General features: G+C 39.4%; 1 protein-coding gene across 5 annotated transcripts in view; it reads left to right on the forward strand.

The window, feature by feature from the left end:
- The window catches only part of CCDC186 (coiled-coil domain containing 186), a 35,562-nt gene extending 13,619 nt beyond the window's left edge, over positions 1 to 21,943 (forward strand). For all 5 annotated transcript variants that reach the window (XM_086899352.1, XM_086899353.1, XM_086899354.1 and 2 more), the window contains exons 2-16: positions 217 to 907; positions 3,178 to 3,304; positions 5,318 to 5,446; positions 6,323 to 6,535; positions 7,389 to 7,508; positions 8,059 to 8,163; positions 8,454 to 8,552; positions 9,295 to 9,381; positions 10,086 to 10,228; positions 12,666 to 12,921; positions 13,532 to 13,721; positions 14,773 to 14,853; positions 15,879 to 16,089; positions 17,136 to 17,355; positions 18,045 to 21,943. In XM_086899352.1, the coding sequence (XP_086755478.1) occupies positions 234 to 907; positions 3,178 to 3,304; positions 5,318 to 5,446; positions 6,323 to 6,535; positions 7,389 to 7,508; positions 8,059 to 8,163; positions 8,454 to 8,552; positions 9,295 to 9,381; positions 10,086 to 10,228; positions 12,666 to 12,921; positions 13,532 to 13,721; positions 14,773 to 14,853; positions 15,879 to 16,089; positions 17,136 to 17,355; positions 18,045 to 18,128 (2,739 nt within the window). In that variant the 5' untranslated portion in view covers positions 217 to 233 and the 3' untranslated portion in view covers positions 18,129 to 21,943. The remainder of the gene's footprint in view (positions 1 to 216; positions 908 to 3,177; positions 3,305 to 5,317; positions 5,447 to 6,322; positions 6,536 to 7,388; positions 7,509 to 8,058; positions 8,164 to 8,453; positions 8,553 to 9,294; positions 9,382 to 10,085; positions 10,229 to 12,665; positions 12,922 to 13,531; positions 13,722 to 14,772; positions 14,854 to 15,878; positions 16,090 to 17,135; positions 17,356 to 18,044) is intronic.
- Positions 21,944 to 23,986: the final 2,043 nt, after the last annotated feature.

Raw genomic sequence — 23,986 nt, forward strand, 5'->3', positions numbered from 1 at the left:
CTCTGCTTCCTGTTTGCTATCCCTGAATTCTCACCTTCTCTTAAACTTGTATTGGAGCATTTACTTAAAAGTTGGGCTGAAAGATCAACAAACTCTGTATAATGTATCTAAATATTTTTGCACTTTGAATTTTACTTTCTGGTAGCCTTTATTTCCCCTATCTCAATCTCTTCTGTTACTGTGTATAATATGTTGTAATATGAATTCTCCATCTAGATTTCCAAAGGAAGAGTATGGAGGAATATTTACCAGAAATGCAGAGCACACTGGAGCCAGTCAGCCTGTCAGATGATGCCTCTTTCAAGTCCTCAGATAATGAGAAGGCTGACAAAACACCTGGAATGGAGGAGTGCCCAATCATCAGTTGCACTGGAGGTGATGCCACCGTCTTGGAAAGGGAATTGAGTTCATTGTTCTCGGATCAGGATGCAGCAGCTGTTGGCATCACCAGCAATGGGGCCCCAGCAGAAGGACAGCAGCAGTGTGGCAGGGCAAGCTCCTCTGCCAATGCCCACTGTGAAAGAAAGGCAGAAAGCTCCACAAAACCAGAACATCTACCTAGTGAAGAACCTGAACGACACCATCCAAAAACTAACCAGACAGAGCAATCATTAATGGAAATATTACAGGATCTAAGGGAGGAATCTGACTTTGTGAAAAAATCGAGTGATAAAATCTACTCAGAAAGCCCTTACGACACAGACTGCACAAAGAAGCTTATTTCCACAATACATCAGACTTCCTCACAGGAGGATTTGCTAAGGGAAATAGAGTCTGAGCTCCTCTCCACAGATTTTTCAAAGGAACCAAAGCTCCCCAATGGTGTGCAGAAGGGTGAACATGCCTTGGCTGTGTTTGAAAAATGTGTACAAGATAAATACCTGCAGCAAGAACAAACTATTACAAAGTGAGTATTTGGGTATGTGCGTCACAGTTGGAGGTGTGTGCTGAACAGTTTTGGCTGCATGCTGTGTGCACGTGCATACAGCAATTTGGTCTGAAGCAAGTTGTCTTGAGTTAATATGAGGATAGTTAATGAGCTCTTTAAAATTTTCTTTTAATCAAAGAATCATTTTTAGTTTTGGTACATACTTGTAAATAAAAGTGTGTGCTTAGATGTCTGCATTCTTGCAGGATTTGGCAGGAATTGAATAGCCAACTGTGTAATTGAATAGCTTGCCAATGTCTAGAATTACTTAAATACTGCAGCAGTAATGGTGATTTAAAAATAGCCTAGGATTCATTCAGTCCATATGTGTCTGTGGAAGAATGAATCTTTGAAAATACTGTCACAATGGGCATTTTATTTATGCTTAAAATTACTTGTTTCTTTTTCAAGTAGTATTCAATCTGTTGTCATCCAGCAAAGTTGTTAAACAGATGAGAGTATTGTTTGAATTGGAAGTGTCATATAACTACTCTTCGCACATTTTATAAGAGGACTTCTAAAATGCATGGCTTATAAGTGTTACTATAATAAACTGGGATTAATAGTTCTACCAGGCAGTATTCCAAATGAATATTTCTGTTCATCAAAAGCCAGTTTATTGCTTGATTTCATGATTCCTTACTTGGCGTTGAATACTTCATTGTCGCTTTAGAAATGTTTTTTTAGCTAACAAAATGTAGGCTCTAACTTAATATTTATTTCTTTTTGCAAAGCTGGAAATGAGTGTCTTACTTTTCTTATAAGGCTCTCCAACACCATGATATAGGACGACATCAAAGGAAGATATAGAGAGAGATTCCCAGTAGGGAAAGTATTCTCTTGCATTTCACCAGTTAACCTCTGACAGAAACCATCCATGTGAGGAAAGTCAGTTGATGACAGGAAAGCTCAGAATGCACAGTTAGACATTCAGAAGTTACAGAGCAGGAGTGGGAATCTGAAGTGGTGGGTGTGTAGAGAGGGGTAATTCCAGGAGACCATAAGGTAAAGAATTGTAATTATTCATCGTAAACTCAGAGGCAGGGCAGCATTTTCAGCCATGGACCAATTACTTGCTTAGAGACAAGTGTTTTTATATGTGTGTATGTTCTATATACATGCAGAAGGCTTTATGTAGAAACATGTCTTTTTTTTGGCCAGCTGCAACCATTTTATACTTGGATACTCACATCAAGAGTGTGAAACCGCTGTGGAACATTTTGTGTTTGGTCCAAAGGGTATTCTGGTTTGTTTTGTCCCTTACTTTATGATCAGGAGAATTTCTTGTAACATCATTCTGGAAATAGCCCAGTTTTCTCCTTGTGATATAAATATATATATGTGAGCAGCTGTGGTGTGAATTAAGAATTTGTAATCCTGGAATATACATTAATAGATTAAAACGCAGATCACAAGTGTAATGTCTCTGTAACTGATGGTTTTGGATTCCTTATAATTTAGGAGACTAGTTTGTTCAGAGATTTTGTTTTTCAACACAGGGTCACGGATAAAGGGATATTTAAGTATCTTTTTTAGGTAAATGCATGCATCCCACAAATTCATGCAATTAGTTGCCTAAAATACCCACCATGTAATAGTATCTGCAAACATGTCAGTACATTTGAGACCGTTTATTCAGAAGTTCTGACAATGTAACTTCTGAGTTTTATGCTAGAATGTCAGACTAGGTCCAAGTTGTCTTCAAACAGCTGAACTGGAACTATTGCTAAAAATTAAACTTTAAAGGAGCATGGATGGGCCTGGATACTTGTTACCTACTTAGGACTTAAAAAAATCAGGATTCTGTTTCTTACCAAGTTGTGATCTTCCATGGGTTCTGAGAAATCCATGAAATTAATGAAATCTATGTGTTTTCAGACAAATGACTGGTAAGACTATCTGACTGGAAGTTATTGTCTTACATTACCTTAAAATTACTAACATTTACGAAGGATTACCAAATGTCCCATGTCATTATGGACCCCAGCAACCCTAAAATGCTGGAAATGAGCAGTTTCCTCACAACCTCACAAGGAGGTTGCTGTTTGCTGATTTGGAGCTACATTCCACATGCACAACATTATTTTTTTTTTTTTCTTGTAAGGCTTTCATGGATTTTTTTTTAGGGCTTCTGGCTTCCAATAGAACTTGCAGATCGAAGAGCAAAAACTGTATCTCAAGATTGAAAACAAGCAATGAAAAAAAATCCAGTACTGATGTACCTTCTCTTTAATTTTTTTTCTTTACAGATTGATTAAAGAAAATAAAAAGCATCAGGAACTGATTTTGGAAATTTGCTCAGAAAAGGACAACTTAAAAGATGAGTTGAAAAAACGATCAGAAACAGAAAAGCAGCACCTCAGCATTATTAAACAGGTACAAAGATAACGAAAGGTACACAGGTAACAAAACAGAAGTGCTGGTTAGTATTTCACCTGTCACTGTTGATATAATGTCACTGTTGTCACTGTTGAGCAGATAATCCCTGGTAGCACAGAAAAGGTGGGGATGCCCATGCTGCTTATCCTAAGCTTTTTCAGAAGATAAATATACTCTTGTATTCCAAGAAATTGTCTAAAAGCCTTTAGTGAATTTGGATAAACTGACTTTCTGGATTCACATCCCTTAAGTGTTCTGTATCTGGAAGTCTCTGCTGTGGTAGTAGCAGGTACTAAATACAGGTCTTTTCTCAGGGGCTTGTTAGAACCACAGCAGGCCAAGGAGGACCATGGTATAGGCTGGTTTTAGTGTGGGAGGAAAAGGTTTCATACCAGGTGTCACTGCTTGTCTGTTATCAGCTATCTGCTGATGTCCCTGCAGCTGGGTGACCAGCTTTATAAACAGATTACAGGTTATATTTTGGAAATCTGGCAAGAGAAAGAGTTAAAATACTGATTTCTGTTTGTCCAAGTGCTGGTCACTATCCTGGTTGTCAGGTTTCTTCATTGGTGTCTACATCATCATACAGAAATCTGTTCACAGAGCAGGGTGTCAGGCTTGAAGTGTTCTAAAGGAATACATTCATGTAATATATTCATATATTCATGGTTGATTTCAGAGAATATTTGAAAATCCATGGTGTGATTAAAAATTGAATTGGAAAGTGTTATTTTTGGGCTAAAAATTGGAATTGCTTGTGTCTGAATAAACCCATATGAGCAACTCCCTAATTCTTACGTGTCTGTATTTCAATGATAGCTCTGTCATGAGTCATGTATGATTTAATGAAGCTCTATCATGCAGCAGTTGCTTTATTCCATTCTGAAAAAAGTATTTGTGAGGGTGTTTGTGATACTACATGCTTGCAAGTGATTTCAGAAATACTCTTTTGGACTGTAATAAACTGCTGGACTGTTGATAGCACCTGGAGCTGTAAGAGACATTGTAGTGAAACACTTGCATTTTTTCGTTTGTGATGATAGTGTTTTATTGTTGGAGTTTCTGTATTAATGCTTTATGGCAACTTTTATGTAAATGAAACCATGGCTGCAGTCACAGCTCTAAACAAACTGTGCCTGCCTGCTTGTACATGTGAAGCTTTGTCTCTGGAAAATAATGCATTTGCAGAGCTGAACCAGAGTGTGGTCAAGTCATGGTAACAGAAGCAAATTAGGTGGTTCTTGCCTCTTACACATCAGCTTGAGATTGCACAGAATTTGCAGTACCGACCCTGAGATCTCCCCCAAAGCAAAACCCCCTAACCTGGGTGAGATGGTTTTCCCCAGGGACAAGAGGAGAATCATGAGGCACAATTAGAACAGTGCTTGGGCAGTGTCACAGCCTTTGCAGCCACCACTCTGCTCGTGCTGGACTTGCATGACTTGGCAGGGAGCACGCTCTGGGAAGTGTTCCAGTTAACACTGGGGATTATTCTTCAGCTGGATCGGGTCTCGGACTTGGTTCACTGGGTGGCCAAAATAAGTGCCAGCATGATGACTAAGCTCATCTTTATTTGCTGAGTGATTTTTCAATGAATTAATTCCCAGTACAAATCAGTATGGATGCATGGTTGGTTTGCATGGTGAAGGATATGGCTCAAGGATAGGAACAAAATGGTGGAAGGTGAAGCAACCTCAGACAGCAGCCAGCTCTGCTCTGGCAGCTCAGCACTTGCTGTCAAGCTGTTACTTTGTGTAGTAAATTACTGTGCTTTGTATTTTACTTGGTTTGAAGCATCTTCACTCTCATTGAAGATGAGAATTGACATCTTTCATGCTTTTAGTAGTCATGCAAAGCTAGATGTTGATATGGGTGGTTGCAACTTGACAAGTGTAAAATACAGGTAAATATCTGTTGAAGCATCTAATTTTGTGTGAAATACGCCTGCCTGCATAAAACATGATCAAAGAGTTATTTTCCCTATAATTATATCATGATGTTGTGTTTTAGCTGGAAGCAAGAATAGAAGAGCTTAATAAAGAAGTGAAAGCTAGCAGAGACAGACTTGTAACTCAAGATGCAGCAGCCAAAAATACTATTCAGCAGTTGCATAAAGAGATGGCCTTTCGAATGGAACAGGTAATATGGAAAAACTTCAACAACTGATCATCTACATTACTGAACAAACTTGGTTTTTGTAGGAAACATTGGATCTCTTTGTAAGATGAAAATTTCCAAAACTGGAACTCCTCATGTCCAGTTATATATGCATTTTTGATAACTGTCAGCAGTAAATTTCCAAATGGATGTTAACAGTTCAGAGAACTGTTCAGAAGAGTGCAGGAAATCTCATTTTCTTTACCTGTAAGCTGAACTTGATTCAAAAGGAGCTAAAAGCTGGCAGTAGCTTTTTTCAGACAGGCTGTCAGAAAATTAATACTTTTCTCAATTCCGGCACAAAGCTCGTATTTTGTCTTTATGTATTACTGAAATCTGGGAATTTTTTTTTCCTTTTTAATATCATATTAAAATATTTTCTCTGTTGTATGTATTCTAAAGCTCAGTGTCTGATTTTACTTTTTTTTTCTCTAATTTGAAGCAGAACTTGTTAGTGCTGGGGGAATCTGTAAAAGTAAGCCACTGAAAGGGAGCCAACTGAAAAATAAGCCACTGGATAATGATTGTGCAGTTGCCATGTAGATGAAGGAAGACAGAATACCAGTACTGGTGCAAAATTATTTTGTTCCTAAACTTTATACTACTTTCCTTCTAAACAAGAAATTACTAATGTATTGATAACTCATTTGAGATGTTTAGCTGCAAAGATGCAGCTGCTTAGATACACATTTACTGTTGGAAGCAGAATTGTAGTGCTTAAGAGGGATTGAATGTTAGTCTTTGTCAAACTGGAGCTTTTGAGTTCTGCCTTGTTACACTACTCTACTGCAACACTACAAATATCCAGTTAATTATGAAATACAAGGTTTGATTCATTGTGTTTTGATGTTTTCCAAGGCAAATAAGAAATGTGAGGAAGCTCGCCATGAAAAGGAGACCATGGTGATGAAATACGTCCGAGGGGAGAAGGAGTCACTTGACCTCCGAAAGGAAAAGGAGGTCCTTGAGAGAAGACTGAGAGATGCAAACAAAGAAATAGAAAAGCTTACAAATAAAATTAAACAACTTTCTCAGGAAAAAGGAAGATTACACCAGCTCTTTGAAACTAAGGTACTCCAAGTACTGCTGTGTGACTTGATTAAAAGCTCTGTCAGAACAACCTTATCACTTGTTTGCTGTTGTACTTGGTAAAACAAACCTATTCTCATTTAGTTTTTGCTGCACAGCTGTGAAAGTGCCTTCCTTCCAAGGATAGGGGAAAAAGTTGCTCAGGTCTCATCACAATCTTTTTGAAGTTCCTTTTAATATTTCCCTGAATATTGGTTTGTGAAACATTAGGGATTTTTTTTTTCTTTACAAAATTGACAAGACAGCTTTTGTTGCAGATGTCTAGATTTTGAAGTAATTCCTAGCTTCAGATTTTTTTTTAAAGGTTGCAATGGCATTAAATTATTGCAGTCTTTTTGTTGTTTTTCTGTGTTTTCTATATTTCCTCTTTTGTACTACTAAAAATTGATAATAAAGTAATAGAATTTTTCATCCAAAATTTTGCCACTTGTTTTTAGAAAGCAGCAAGAGATTATTATTAAATGATCCAAGTCTTTTTGTATTATTCTTCACAGCTGTGTTTTACATTTCTATTTCATGTGGAAGATCCAAAAATTAATAATGACTAGAAGCTACACTTCTGAAACAAAAATTACCTCTGTGGTGCTTTGTCCTTTCACAGATATGTAACATTAACATACACTAACAGGAATGCAGCCTTACCTTGCTATTCACCCCACAACACTAATGGGTTTTTTCCACTGGATTAAAGGATTATTGGGCATTCTGAAATATGTGCATGATTTTGCAAAATCCAGACATTAAGAAAAGAAACCAACTTGATAGCTGGACAGGAGTTTTGTTGTAGAAACACTGTATCATTTAATTCTATAAAAAACTTATAAAATTTTCTCAGGATGGTGAAGCCACTCGACTCAACAGAGAAATAGAAAAATTGAAGGAAGAAATCAATTCTCATGTTATCAAAGTAAAATGGGCTCAGAACAAATTGAAAACAGAAATGGATTCACACAAGGTGCGTGCAGTGGTGCTGATATCATTACATGAAAATACAGAGTTATGTAGTTGTTGTAGTATTTACTTTTTATGTACTGTTTCTAATGTGATGTTTCTGTTTAGTTTGAATACCTGCAGCAAAAATCAGAATAGTGCTCTCAAATAGTGATACTGAAATGGAAATGTTGAAAGGATGTGAAGGGAGGATGTATTGGGGGATTCTCCTTAATTTGGTCATCAAATTTTAATTTGTTGCTAAGTTTGTTTTTTGGGGGTGGTTATTTGTTTGAAATAGCTGTTATCTTAGTTTTTAAGTGATAAATATGCTATCTAAAAATATGCACATAAACAGGAGATCTTTTTGTTGTGCCTTCAGTGTTGGGTCAAATAGAATTACATAAATTAACAGTTGAATGGGAGCAAGGGGAAAAATAGTGTTGGACTTTTTGTTTTCTTAATTCTTTCAGACTGAAAGGAAAGTTTTATTGTGGGAAATGTGCTTCTCAGATGAAGTTAAGTAAATGGATTTTACCAGGTTTAACCCATTCTTTTAATTACTGTTTTTGTAGGAAACCAAAGAACGTCTCAAAGATGCAATGACAAAATTAACTGAAGCAAAAGAAGAAGGAGATCAGATAAGGAAAAACTGTCAAGAAATGATAAAATCCTATCAAGTAGGCACATTTTCTCAAGAGATCAAATTATTGTTTGGAGCCTGAATCTTCTTTTTCATTTCTTTCTAGCTTAAGCTAGGTTTTTTACTTCATTGGAAAGTTGTTAAATAAAAGGGAAAATGTTTATCTTGATTGGCATGCAGCGTGGGCTTCTTCCTTGCCATGGTCAGGCTTATCAGAGATGTACTTACAGGAAGGACTCAGTGATGTGAAAAGCTGTCTGTACACTCAGAATAGAAAGGGAAACATAAAACTCTAAAACTCTACTTATATTTCTTCAATCCCTTTAGGAGTCAGAAGAAATCAAATCAAATGAATTGGATGCAAAATTCCGAGTAACTAAAGGAGAACTAGAGAAACAAATTCAGGAGAAGTCTGATCACCTGGAGGTAAGTATGTGGTGTGTGGAGACCACTTTGTGGTTATGAATTCCATGAGATTGTAATTTTGAGCATCTTATTTTAAGATGCTTACAGTTATGCCAGATTCTTTGGGTTTTGTCTTTTTTTGTGGTCTAAAAATAAATCCCAGGTGTCTGCCCCCCAGCACTGCTTTTTTGGAGGGTATCTCCAGGTACTACCTTTTTAAAAACAAAGTTAGGGGGAAAATATGATATAATGAAGGTGAAATAACTTCTCTTTCATTTATAAACATGAATGTTGCTGTAATTAGAAGCACAAATTCAGTTGAGTCAAGTCTTTCTCTGATCAGTATTTTGCCAAGATATATGGCAAGGAGAGACAAGGACCAGCCTCTATTCTTTGTAGACATTTACTAGCTCCAAAGTGAAGTTCTCTAATGATGATGATGTATCTGCTCACAGCTCATCTGTGCACATGCCATCTTCAGAGGTGCCAGTTTGCTCAGAACTTTCTTAGGGCCTGTTGTGCCATAGATTTGCATGCCTAAAACCAGAGTGTGCAGTCTCCCTATTCTTCTTAGTTCTCCTGAGAATAAAGAAGCTTTGAGATTTTGTTTTCTTTTTTGAAGAAGTAAACCAAGTCTTTGGGGTACCTGTTCTGCCTCACCCCCTCTCAGTTTTTGTAGTGGCCTATATTGCCCTAGATTTTTTTTTTTTGAGGTGCCACTGTACATTTAGTTTTCTCAATGAGCTTTTTATTCTCTAAAAAGGTGCATCATGCAAAAATAAAAGAACTGGAAGACTTGAAGAGAACATTTAAGGAAGGCATGGATGAGCTTCGAACACTGAGAACAAAGGTAAACTGTGCTGAGTTGGATTGGAGTGGGGCTGAAGGCACAGTGCTGGGTTTTTGGAATAAGAATACATTCCATTCCTAATTGGACTTTTACTTCTTCAGGAATAAACAGTGTGATTAGAGATTGGCTGGCACGAGACTAGAAAGAATACCTAATTGTTGACTCTGGATAGCCTTTTTTAGGGACTGTGAGCTGATCTGTAACACAGCAGTGTTTTGCTTCACGGTGTGCACCTGATTTGGCTGAAAAGTTGAGAAACATTTTTAATTTGTAATCCTGCAAATATTTTAAATTTCCTACATTTAATATAAGTAATATACTTGTAAGCTTCTCCTAACTGTGAAATGAGTTTTTACCTCTGGTAAGGAGGTAATAGCACTGTGGAAAAAGGGAGGAAGACATAGTAAGGGGTTGCCTTAGTAACTGGGGAAACATCATATCTGTGGACTCTGATCCATTAGGCTGATAAGTTTGAGCCTTTGGACAAAACTAAAGTTAAGCATGCTTGTATTTAATCTTTTGTTTGTTTTTCTGGCTCTATCTGATCTGAAATACTTAGGGATATTGTTTTAAGTTACTTGGAACCACCAAAAAATTAACACATGAGCTTTGTACAACAGTCTAGACATATGATCAGAATAATTTAGCTCTGAAGTTTGTGAAACTAAATGGTTTCTGGTTTTTTGGGTTTTTTTTCCATTTAGGTAAAGTGTCTAGAGGATGAGCGCTTAAGAACAGAAGATGAGTTATCCAAGTACAAAGAAATAATAAATAGACAGAAAAGTGAGATTCAGAATTTGCTGGACAGAGTCAAAACTGTAGATCAGCTGCAGGATCAACATCAGAGGTACAGCTGTGCATTTTGAGTAATGATTTAAAAGATTATCTGAGATGTGGAAGGGTTTGTTTTATTGAAGTTATTGATACTTTAAACGTATTGTAATTTGAAGAATGCTTGTCCTGATTTAAATCAGTGTTGCTAATATTGAAGGTAACCTTGGTGGCCTCTTACAAAACAAGGGGATTGAGATTGATGAATCTAGTGTAGTGTCTCTCATCATCAGAATAACAAGTGCCTGATTTCCAGCATACTCTACAGGAAATTGTCTTCCAGGTGTCTTCGCAGTGCTTGTTTTATTGAAAGATGGAAGGGAGCAATTAAACTGGAAAGATAAATTGCTTTAAAATTGTGGTCAATGAATGGAAGTATTTAGTGAAAAGAATTTTACTTACTTGACAGATTTTTATTCAGACAGTATATGGGGCACTTGTCTTTCTAATGGACTGGAATTCGTTCTGCTGCATCAAAGTTTGCTCATTTAAGAATGTGAGGGAAATAATCTCAGGGGAGGGCTGGGCTCCTGCACAATTCAAGAGTGTCTGAGCATGGTCCTGTGTCTGTGTGGTACATATGGACTGGGATATACAAATGCTGGCCACTCTGCTGGATCCAGTGGTGTTGCATAAATGGAGATAGATAAATGTCAAATAGGCAGAACCACCTATATGCCTGTCCCTCTTATGCTGGTAAACAGTTCTTATTAATAATAACAATAATAATTTTATTATTGAAAAGTATTTCTGTAATTATAGGCCTTCCTCAGGGTTTAGCAATCAACCACTTCCCATTTGCTGTGTGCTGGTCACCTGTATTGTCATGGTGTCATCAGCCTTCCCAGGGAAACTGCTGTGGGCTAGAAACTACTGGAGCCTACACTTGGATCAGTAACAATTATTTTTCCCTTGGAATCTTGCCAAATGAATTGAATTGACTGTGATCAAAGTGTGAAACTACAAGTGTGCGTTTCCACTTTTCCTCTCAGTAATTGAGATGTGCTTAAATATGTCTCTCATTCCTATTCAGTTTGGATTTTTTTTCAATATCCTTGCCATACATTTATTATCCCTACATTAAATTTCATATTGTCATTTATTTCAATTTCAAGGCAGACATGCTGATATGTATAAAGGCTATATTATAAAGTGAGTGTTCAGCTATATTTGTTCACTGGAGGAATATGATTTTAGGTTGAATGCTGGGAAGAACTTCATTGCTGATCTGGATACTGCTCACCTCCAGTGTTCCCTGGTCTCCTTCATTTGCAAAATTCTAAGGATAAGCTGGACATCTCTTTTAGAATGGTCTAGATCTTTAATTTTGTCTGATCCAACCCTGACTGCTAGGCAGAGATTTCTCCTGTCATAATGAAACAATGTATTTGAAAATATAAAATACAAGCATACCCTTCTGGCACAGGTTTTTAAATGAGAGCTGCAGGTGAGATATTTTGCAGCACAAATGACTGTGTCTTGGCTCTTCTTGGAGAAATGAATCAATACAGGATTGTTGATTTAAAGTGAATTGATCCTCCTCATAATTACAATGTCTGTCAGGAAATTAAATGTGTGCTCTTGTTTGTATAATTTTAATTTTAAATTTTAATATACACACTCCCTGTGAGAAAGGTGAGGTTTTTTTTCTGCTGATGTTAGAAAGTGAAGTTTTTAAAAAAGTGTATAAAATCCCCTATGATTGAAGAATTAATGAACAAATATTGCAAGAGCAAATAAGAGGGATGTTTTTAGTCTGTAACATTTTTAACAGCTATTAAATTTTGGAATTAATTTCAAACACTTTCTGTAGAATATTGATGATAACTGAAGATGTAGCATTTTTACTCAGGTGGATTGGATAGGATAGATCAAAGGTCTCCTAATGGGAGTCTTTCAGTAGAAACAAAAACTTGGTTTGTAGAGGAAAGGACTTGTTTTTGGGGGGAGGAGTAGTGCAGTAGGACAGGCCCTTTGATTCAGAGCTGCAGGGCTTGGATAAGGATGTGTCAGGAATCACCATACTGCTGTCCTAGAGAAATCCAAACTGGAGCATTTCCCTGTTTCTTAAAGAGAAGGCCTCTTACAGATTTGCCACCTTTGTTGGGTTTGCAAGCCTTCCTCTTACCTACCGGCTCTGGTTTTGAGAGTTTTGTTTGTACCCTGATGTGAAGGTCATATGGAGAAATTGGACATGGAGAGATGAGGAGCTAATGCCTGAATGTCCTCTGTGGGATGCAGAAATCTGTCATTTCAGCACTGCAGCATGTTGTGAAACAGAGTGAAAACTGCCTTGACATTTGAAATGATCCAGTGACTAATAGATACCCCAGGGTCATTAATTGTTCCCCAAATTGTGCCTTATTTGGGCTTGACCTGAATGTTTTTATTGCAATAAAGCTTCATATCTTTAAGCTCAGGTTATCCCTAATGAGATACAATTGTTTTGACAGAGATGAGCAAGAAATCAACGCTTTAAAGGAAGAAATAGATGGTTTCAATTCTCTGGTTGCTGATCTTCAGAAGGACATTGAAGGTAGTCGGAAAAGAGAATCTGAGCTATTGATATTCACTGAGAAATTAACCAGTAAGAATGCACAGCTTCAGTCTGAAAACAATTCCTTACAGAGCCAGTTGGATAAGCTTTCTTACAGTGAAAGAGAGCTGCAGAATCAGCTGGAATGTGTTCAACAGGCTAAAGGTGATCTGGTGAGTACAGTGGGCAGCTTGTTTTCCTCTAGTAAGATGTCTGATGCAGATAAAGATGTGGCACATGAATACCACCTTATATCTTCAGTTTCCTGACTGCAATTTCTCCTTGAGTCTGCCATTAGTAGCAGAGGGATATGAGCACCTCATGTTCTCAAGCTGAAAGGCATCCTGAGGCACACTGCACTGGAATGAGGAGGTGTCACTGTGTTGCTCTTTCTGGCTTTTTGGGAGCAGAGGGTTGTTCTTTGTGCAGGTATAATTGAAACAGAAACAAGGTTCTAATTTGCCTGTGAAATTTATCACTGTAAACTGTTCCTCAGGTCCTGTTTGTACTGATAATGTAATTTTTAATAAATGAGATAAATGTAATTTTTAATTAACTTAGTGTGTCATGGAACGTAATGTGACTTTGTACTTTATCATGTAGAAGTTTTGGAGGTAGATGAGGAATCTTACTATTCATGTGAAATGCTAGTGTTCAGCCTAAATAATAAATGTGAAGTGTGAATGATTCCCAGGTGAAAAGTGCAGTTAGGGATGTTGAGCATGCACTATGGTTAGGCTGGAATTTCTTCGTGTATGACTGAAAGTAAAATCCCAATTTTAGGCCATCAAATTACAGAAGGAGGAGGATCAGCGAAAATCAGAGGTTGAGACCCTGCAGGCTCAGCTGGCCTCAGAGCAGGAAGAAGTGTCAGCACTGAAGACCCACGTGGATGAACTGAAAGATGACCTGGCTACCCAGAAACGCAAGCACGCAGCAAACCTGAAAGACCTCACGAAACAACTTCAGCTAGGTGGAGAATATTTTCACTTATGAGTGAGCCCCATCTATGACCCCCTTCAGTGTGTGTTAGAGACTCAGGTCCTGTCTGTGTGTGCTCACTGCTTGAGAGTCACCCTTCAGGTTCTCCTTGTCCCTGAAGACAGTGAGAGTGAGCAAGTTAGATCTTGTGGAAACTGCAATTACAGACCTTTGTGTTAATTTTCAGTCTAAAATGTAACTTCAGAAGTGGGCTTAGACATAAAATGAAATAGTTATTTCAAAAGAGTATAGTCTTTGTTATGATGTATCTGACTACTGAAATATATATATATGGATCCTGGTCTGTGTAAAATTATATTCAGAAGTTTCCTAGTTGCTGCCTGTATCAGGAATTGCTGGTTAGTTATTTTTAGTTCATTAAACAGAACACTTCAATTTTTAAAGCTGGATGTGGAGAGACTGACTGATGGCTAATTTTGTCTACAAATAGAAGTCATCAAATACCCAACAATGCATACACTCTGAATGCAAATAGATTTGAAGATAATTAAATGTGTTTGAAGTGTGTTTGGAAGAAGAGGTCCTATTGGCAGTGTGCAAGACAAGTTCCACGTCCCTTTTTGTGCATGTAAGAACAGCTGTGTGCTTTCCCTCTTGATCCCTACGGAATGAGTGGTGCTTCTGGCACAAGTACTGCTGTAGTGGTACAGTTATGAGATGCTGGAACAGAATAGCCAACATCAGTAGTAATTTACATGGCAGACCTAATCAGAAATAAAATCAAACTCAAGTCTTACTGGTCCCAGTTAAGCCTGCATATGACATTACCCCTTCAACTGGCAACTACAGCAGTGTGTAGGGATCATGGTGGGTGTTACATCCAGGTGCTTCGTGGCTCAGGCCAGAGAGAGATAGGAAGTTGTTTGGGTTTTCTTTTTAGTTGCTACCATTGTATTTCAGTTGTCATGTCATGTTAAATTAGTGCAGGTGAGGGATGATTAGAGGTTCTGTATGTTGGATAACCCTGTAATTTTTAATTCTTACTTGGCTGTTGGTAATCATCATTTTGTTAATACTTTTAGCACGGAGGAAATTGGATCAGATGGAAAATGGTAATTATGACAAAGAAGTCAGCAGCATGGGGAGCCGTTCCAGTTCATCAGGTAATGGAGCACATAGCAGGGCTGCCAAACAGCCCTTCAGTCTTAACAAGGTTGCCACAGTGTGCTTGCTCTTTGTGTGGTTTGTGCATATTCAGTGTGTGGGCTGCCTCCCATTAAAACTGACAAAATAGCCTCTAAGCACCAAAATGCACTTGGCTGACTGCAGTTGTAGGTGCTTATTATGAGATTAAAGTGTAATGTTTATGATGTTTATATATTTTGGTTCTTTTTGAATACCTGCCTTTTTATTTTGTTGCTTTTATGTTTGGAGGAAGCTCAAGAGGACTCCAGTTTATAGAGGACCTTCTACATGCTGCCAGAGGCAAAATAAAAATGAGCAGTGGCTTCCAACATTGTTTAATTGCCCTATTGACAGTTGCAACTGTGTAAATGAGAAATCAATTAGCATCGTTAGAGACCTCAGTGGGTTTATGTAATATTCATTACTTTCTATCCAGTTAGAACTAAAGCAGTGATCTTTAGAACTGAAAACAGCATTTTTCCTTCCTTGATATCTTTGGCTTTTAAGTTGGGTTAGTTCTGTCCAGATGTCCTGTAATCTCACTGTGTGAGAGAGACAAATGCTTAGAAAGAACAGCAGAAAGTAAAGGAAATACTGCAAGCTCTAAGTGATCAATGCTGCAGAGTGTTTATATATAGGGCTTTTGTGAGTCTGTACAGTTTTCATAGTATTGTAATTTTAGTTTATTCCAAAACACACACTTAAAATCAGCTCAGTCTTGTGCAGAGTAAATTTTGAGATGAAGGTGTTTAAGTGGGAATGAACATTCCTGAAGGGAGCAGCACACTTACACCGAAGGCAATGCACCCACAGTAGGCAGTCCCAGCATGTCACATTTAAACACCTTAAGGATCCTTTAGAGAAAACCCCACTAGCACAAAGGAGAACTGGCATCCTGGGGAAGATATCCTCAGCTCCTGACTGGTAGTGAGTGCATGCACTACTCTGCTGGGGACACTTCTAAGATCTGAAGGAGTTTTTACAAAAACTGATGCGTTGGCAGGGTCCCTGAACGCGCGGAGCAGCAACGAGGATCGGTCGCCTGAGAACACTGGCTCTGCAGTGGCTGTGGACAGCTTCCCAGAGGTGGACAAGGCTGTCTTGGTTGAAAGAATACTAAGGCTGCAGAAGGCACATGCTCGAAAGAATGAGAAGATGGAGTTTATGGAGGATCACATTAAACAGCTGGTGGAGGAAATCAGGAAAAAAACAAAGTATGTGCTGTGTTCTGTCCATGTAGGTTTTCAGTGTTGAGCTGATGCACTAGACAAGTATTCTGGATTTTGTGTAAGAAGAGTAATTGTCTAAATGAAAATGTTTAAAACAGTAAAAACATAGCAGTGACAGTAGATTTCGAAGATGGAGTTAGTTGGGGTTTTTTTTTCCTTATCTTTTCCCAGCAATTATAATAATTGCCAAGTTTTTGGCTATTGGTACTATTACTGAATTTTTTCAGGAGGAATAAACTGTCACAAGTGGGTTTTTGGGAGCAAAATGCTCAGCAGGTGGCTGGTTTGAGGTGGACTACTGCCAATGGCTAACAAAAGAGTCCATAATCCTCATGTGCTTAAAAGGGTGCTGATTGTGTTTGTTTTGGAAGGAGAATCTGCATTATTCCAGATGGTACTCGGGTATACATATCAAACAAATGATGTATCTGAGCCAAAGGTGGTCAGTGGTTAATGTGTGAGACACGATTCCACTTAAATGAAAATCTCATCTTACATGATAATTAATGTCTGGAACTGCAGTTAGGAGGGTAAGAAATGCTGGCATAAAGCTGCCTCTGGAAGGTGCTATTGCCTGTTAAGAACAGTCCTTGCTTAATAAGTCCATACATGTATGTCCAGCTGCTATCGTTTCACAGAATGTGATCACAACTTGGGAAGACTTGTGAAGTGACTTTGTCATTTTCTTCTCATGTGTAGAAAGGTTAAGATTTCATGTCTGGAGTCCTTCAGCAAAGGAAAGTGGACTTTTTAAATTACCTTTCTTCTCCTATTAGCTATTCAGAATACTTTTCAATAAGTAAATCCTGCATATTTTGGTCTCTTGGCTTACCAGCATTTCCTGTGTCACTACTGGTATCGCAGGTTTTCCTCTGACATAGAAATTGCAGGAGTAAATTTTTACTGCTTTTTTGGTAATACAGTACTGCTTGACAATAAAATCACTCATGTCAAGAATCTGAAGTTACTTCAGCATCTGACTCTTCTCTGCCTTGTAATGCTGTGATGTTTTTATTTTTTTTATCCTCCAGAATTATTCAGAGTTATATTTTGCGGGAAGAAGCTGGAACACTGTCATCAGAGGCCTCTGACTTCAACAAAGTACACTTGAGCAGGCGTGGTGGGATTATGGCATCTCTGTATACATCTCACCCTGCAGACAGTGGGCTCACGTTGGAGCTCTCCTTAGAGATAAATAGGAAGCTTCAGGCTGTGTTAGAAGATACATTACTGAAGAATATCACATTGAAAGTGAGTAGCTGTGCCAATTCTTCTGCACATTCTTGTGGTTCTCAGATGCCCCCTTCACTGCATGCTATTACAGGCTTTTCAGAAGTCAGCTCGTTGTGATTTGGTGCCACTGATGGCATTGGGTTAACCAGGGAGTTATGTGACATGATGCCATGTACCTCTAGTTTAAGACCCTCAGAGTATGCTGCACTAATGGGCTGCTGCTTGAAATGAGTTCTGTGCCTTCAGCAGGGCAGGTCTCTCCATGCTCTGCCCTGGGCGTGTGGAGCCAGGAGCATGGGCTCTGCCTGCCTGGCCCTCTTGAGCTGCTGGGGCAGCACATCTGCTGCCAGGGAGAGGTGGCAAGCTGCAAAACACTGTGCAGGCTGCCAGCTGGGCTGCAGGGTTCTGCACAAGCTGGAGATCTCTTCCTGTAATCATCATTCCCCCTGAATGCTAGGGGAACTAGCATTCTACCTTCTAGACATCCTGTAGAATACTGGTAACTGCAAAAAAGGATTGCCAAGGGCTTTGAGTTTTTTGTTGAAATAAGTTTGATTTCTTCTGACTAATTATTTGCATTTGTTCTGAATACTTGAAAGTATCAACCTGCTGACATAAACAGTAATTTTGACTTATTAGTGCACTTTGTGCTGATGGACTAATTTCCCTGTATAAATTACCTTATCATTTTTTTCACCCCCACAAAGGAAAACCTGCAAACTCTGGGAACAGAAATAGAACGACTTATTAAACACAAGCATGAACTGGAACAGAGAATAAAGAAGACATAACTAAAGCTTCTGGGGACTAACCAACGTGAAGATGCAGAAAAGGCAGGTGCTACAGACCACTGTGTTTTACATTCTGCCTGCCAGCACAAGCATCTGGGCTTTTGCAGAAGAAGCCTTCGGTCACACAGGCTCACTCGTGTAAGAAATCAACAGGGTTTGGCATCTGTGTGGTTCTGTCTACCCAGTACCAGCCTGAGGCACTGCTGAAATTCACTGCACACTACATTTACCTGAAACCTCTCTATGAAATACAGACACTTTGCAGTGCAGACTGTTTGGAGTGAGTTGCCATGAGATTTTAATTTCTCCACTGTGTAATTAATCGGTCTCTTAATGATGGAGCTTGAAAAGAAAAATAAAGCCAATTATGTCTTAGTTGCTGTTGAACATATCCGGTGTTACTGAGCTTTAAGGGCTTTCAGACATTTGTTTCCTTTCTTGCATATTATTTCTGATCTTTGGGTTGATTTAAGCATTTTTGACACATGCATGGAGTAATGCTTTGTTACAAAATTTGGGTTTTTAAGTGGTGGCCATGATACTGCATATTTTTTGCTTTAGATTAACATTCAACTGGTGAAATTCTTTATTCCAGAGGAGTGAAACAACAGTAAAAATAAGGACTTAGAAAGTGTTCTGATTCAGTTCTTGAGTTCGTGTAGTTGAAACCAATGTCAGTTCAGCAAATCTTGTAAACCCTTGATCCTTAGACATGTGGATCAAAAGAAGTCTGATATCAGATAATTGGTTAATAAAGTTTTCTGGGCTTCTGCATAACTAACAGCATTTAAGGAGTTTAAGCTGCCCATTGTAAATCTATGTAAGTACACAGAGGCATGGTGGTTGCATCTGTTCTCAAAGACAAACGGAAACTAATGAAATTTTCTCATTAGCTGTGGCTAGACCAACTAGTGACTATAATGGTAAGAAATAGATCTAAATGGGATTTTAATCTATTGTTGGACTGTGAAAGTGCCATAGAAATCTCTGCCCCTCGTTGATTTTACTGTTGAGAAGAATTAGTTGGTCAAAGTAACTGAAAACTGTTACTTAGTCCTTCAGTGGCTGAGAGGGTGATGGAGGAAGAGTATCAAGGTGACAAGATTTGGTTTAGTCACATCATGTTCACATTTTAATTCCGGGATGAATAACATACTGGATCTGAAATATCTTTATTCCAGCAAGTAAATGTGTAGTTCCTGTGTCTATCACCTTTTGACCAAAATCAATTGATCAGATCACCGTGTAAATACATACTTCAGGTTTTTATTAAATACTTGAACTTCCTATTGCGATGAAAAAAAGTCAATGTACATTTACAATAACAATGCTTTAGCTACTTTAATCAAAAAGGGGGGTGTGGGGAGAATCTGTCTTACTGCAGGTACTGTTTGCCTCGTACACAAAATGAGGGACCTGAATTTGGCAGCACAGAGGAGGATAATTGATCAGATTGGATGGCTTAGGGATGTGAACTTCATTTTCAGATGCCACTGAGCTGCCTGAGCTTTGTAATAGAGCAAAAGAACCTAATTTAATTTGAATAGTTTGGTTTAAGACTCTGGAATTTTGTTGTTAGTCTAAAGGTAGGCATATCTGAAATTCCTTGTGGGATCAAGACTTGATTTGTGGTCCAGAGAGCTTCAAGATCCTTGATCAGGTCCCTTCAAGGTCCCTTCAAGGTGATCTCCTTGTCAAAGGATTAAATATTCCTTTAGAAAGGGAGAATGGGGGCAAATTGTGTAAAACGTGAGCAAGCATTATATAGAAACTGCAAGTCTTTAATCTGGGTGGGTTTTTACACATCTATTTTTCTAATTCCTGAGGGCAATGGTTATCTGAGATGTTAAGAAATTTGTGCCAGTCCAGTGATGGGACTACTTCTGCTTTACTGTTGTTTAAGTGATGTGAAGAGGAAAATACCTGGCTCTGCTGAAACAGATTTTGTCACAGCTTCCAGGAAGCGAACAGACAGTTGCTCATGACTGAGCTTGGTTCTTCTGCTGAGAGAAAGTACTTTAGAACAATTTGCATGCTAAAACATAGCTTAGCTCTTGTATATTTGTGTTTTCATGCTTTAACGTACCAGATCTCTGGATGTTTTCAGGCATTCAGCTGAATGACTCCAGTATTTTAGATACCATGTTAATATTGTAATCTTTTAATGTATGCTCTCCAGGTGTACAGTGTGAATGAAGGAGGGGTGCAGATGGAATCAGTGCAATGACTTTGTCAGAATTCTTACTTCTTTTTGCCATGGTTGTTTCTCCTTTTAAGTTGAGAAACCTAGTTAGCTGTCCTTCTGCCCTGCTGGAAATGCTGCTTGCTCTTTGTAGCACTAATAACTTCTCAGACTTTTTTTATTCCTTGGTTATGGAGACACACAGAGCAGCCAAAATACCACGTTGTTTATTGTGCACGGTGTTTTCATGGACCAAAGCTGTCATCCACAGGTGTTCTTTTAAACATATCTGTTAAGAGATGGAAAAGTCATTCTGGTTTGCACATTGGCAGGTGACTCTCCAGTCAGCACGGGGTGTGATGAATACCTGATGGGGTCAGCCAGCAACTTGGCATAAGGATGTTCCTCCTTTTTGAGAGGCAATGATGTATCAGCCATAAAATGTTGCTGGTCCTGTTTCCATGGGGTAGCTTGTCGGGAGTGTGATGCTGTTGGTGGAGTAGCGAGAACACTTTCTGTGGAAAGGTGTTTGTGTGGGGTGGCTCACAAGGTGAGCAGTAGCTGGTGCAGGGGTGGTGCAAGGCTTGTGTAGCAATCTCATCCCACTTACCTTGTTTTGGAAATTGTATGATTAACCTGAAAACTGTCCTCAGATAAACTGAATTTTAGAGACAAACTGGTAAATTCATAAACAAATCATGAAGGCAGCCTGGAGCATGTCGCTACATGCCTGTCACTGAAATTCAGTGTCCATTAGATGTGTAATTGCCACAGGCTGCTTTTGAAAATTCCAAGCTTGTGGCTGGTTGTGTCTTACAAGCTTAAACATCTGTTTCTTAAATACTCAGGGTGCTCTTTTAATTCAAACATCGCACAAACAGATGTTGTTAGAGGCCCTACAAAAAGCTGCCTATGTTTTTCCACCCTCTGTAAAATCCAGCACTGTCATTGTCAGAAGCCAGACCCTCTGACCTGAAGAGTACCATTTTATGCTATAGAAATCACTGGCTTGCTGCCATACAGACTTGTGCAATATTTTTAATTGTAGTGTCCAGAAAACTGGAGATTGATTTCTTCCTTGAACATTTTCTCATTATCTTCACTTGTTGCTGGCAACACCTATAGTATCTCTCTTAAAATATTTTTAATTGCAGTGTTTTGGTTCATAACTAAAAAAAAAAAAATAATTTAAAAACTGTATGCCTGGCTTTCAGTGCATCAAGTGTAAAGCTGAGTGTCCACATGCTGCAGAGACCTGAATCTAGGGAGGGGTTCAGAGGGCAAGGCCTGTCCCAAGGAGCCTTCACCCTTCCTGTGCCAGTCACTGTGACTGTGAACACCAGCAGTGGGTGGGAATCAGGTGTGCCCTGTCTCACCAGGGACAGGTGGCTGCCTTGCAGAGGGAGCTGGGTGATATCTAGAGCTTTTCCCAAGGTGGATGGGTGTTTCCTTCCCATTTCTGTGTTCTAACTGAAGCTGTTGATTCTTCCAATCTTTGTGTGTAAGTCCTATACACAAAATGTCTGTTGATTTAATTTTGTAGATACCTGTTTCTGTATAAAGTTTTCAAAGGTATTGCTATACCTTGTGTATATACTGTACTTTGAAATAATAAACATACAAATGTATGACAGCCTGGTTTGCTCTGATTTGTCCCACTGTTTGTTGCTGCCTGGCTCCAGTTGTGCTGGCAGCTCTCAGGGTGGGGTGGCAGCAGGGTCTGTGCTGAGTGGGAGCTTGTGTTGCCTGTGAACAAACTTAGGGCTAGAAGAAGCTGCACTGCCTGCAGCCTGTTCCTGCCAAAACCCTTCTAGTTGCCCTCGAATGGGTCTGACTGAGCAGGGAATGGGAGCCGTGCTGCAGGGTTCTGCTCCTCCCGTGCTGGCTGCCATCCCTGCTTGCCTATTGCAGCTGCTAAACGAGAGGTGGCAGTGCCTCTTCTCCGGTACTGCCACTGGCAGGAGCAGCGCAGCCGGGAAAAACACCTCTCCCACTGTATTCCTCCCTTGGGAATGCGCTGCACAGGCGGCAGCTGTGCTGCAGTTCAGGGCTGCCGTCCCTCCGAGTGCCCTCGGTGCTTTTTCCTTCCATAATGTCAATTATGGGACTCCCACAGTCCCAGCATCAAGGAGTGGCTCCCTGGCTGCATCTCCACGTTTGCCCCTCTGAATTATTTATTCTCTTGTAGAGATCTAACAGAGTTTGTTTTTTAGCCATGATTGTATTTTTTAATAAAAATACTAAGTGATCGTGTCTGGTTGCTGGCACTGCTTATATTAAAAACCTGGGAATGGGATTCATAAGGGTTGTGCTGCCCTTGCAGGGAGCCAGAAAAAGGGAAAATGAATACAGTGAAGGGGATAATTCATGGAGTTTATTCTAGTATCTCCCAGAGTACTTTAAATGAGAGAAGGGGGTGTCCTATCTTCTGCTGAAATTCAATGGCAAACAGCCTCAAGCTTCCCAGGACCAGGCCAAAGGCTCCCAGTAATTTTTCTGGTTACAGTTACCTGCATGACCCTGTGCTGAAATTGTTTTGCAGCTCACAGTTTTTCTTCCAGCTTTTTCCATTTTCCATAGAAGGTATAGTTGTTGGTATACCTGTTTGGACAGGTATGACCAAAAATCAAGGTTTATTTGTGCTTCCTGAGTATGTAATGCTGGTGCTTGGAAACAACAGCCTGAAGCTGAGTTTCCTCAAATACTAATTTTTGCTTTGGTTTTATTTTCAGGTGGCCATTTGGCAAACAGGTTCCCAGCCCTGTTTTTGGGTCTGTGAGCCTGACCCAGCTGAGCTCTGCATGCAGAGGAAGGGGTCTCGTGGCACCTGTGAAGTGCTCGGTGCTGAAGTGAGCCAGCCTGATGCTGCAGCTACTGTGTGATAAATATCTAACCAGATGCTTGCAGTTCTCTTTGGCTGATTGTGAATGAGGAAATCATCACTGCCATTTTTTTCTCTCTCTCTTTGCTTTATTTTAAGGGGGTTTTTAATAGTGAGCTCTGCTGGAGGTTTTGTTGTTGCGGTTGTTTTTAGGCTATTTTGCATCAAACCACAGTGGGTCTGTGCCACATTTTGTGGGATTTTTGCATGCATAAATGTAACTGTTGCAGTAGCAGAGCACTGCTGAACAAGTTGTTCTCATCTAACGTGTATAAATATGCTGTTAGATGTGTTTGTTGCTGTTCTGCTCCAGTAGATGTCCTATAGTGAGGAAATCCCTGGCCCTTGGGTTTCACCGGGCTCTTGACCACGTGCAGCTCTCCACTGATCTCGGCAGGGCTGCTCAAATGCCTCAATTGAAGCACCTTGCTCACAACAGGCCGAGTCCTATGAATGTCTAAGACCTTCTTAAGAAGTTTCTATTTTAAAATAATCCCGTGTGCGTGGAGTAAGGAAAAGCAGCAAATGAAAGCACCAAGTCTGTGAGCTCTGACCAAAGTGTGCTGGTGTTTGACACATGGTAGGTGAGTACAGCCCAGCCCAGCAGGCACTGCTGCCTGCTCTGGGGTGGTTGGTGTGTCCTTAAACCCTGCCCTGGGCCATCCAACCCACACTTCTTTGGGAACTGCTGCTGCCTTTGGAGATGGGTTGAAGCAGGGTGCAAATGCAAGGCAGTTTATTCTGAGATCTGCAGCCAGGCAGAAGGGGTTGTGAGGCTGCACTGTGAAAGGAAGT

Source organism: Cyanistes caeruleus, chromosome 8, assembly GCF_971803275.1.
Source record: "Cyanistes caeruleus chromosome 8, bCyaCae1.hap1.1, whole genome shotgun sequence".
In the NCBI taxonomy this organism is placed as follows: domain Eukaryota; kingdom Metazoa; phylum Chordata; class Aves; order Passeriformes; family Paridae; genus Cyanistes; species Cyanistes caeruleus.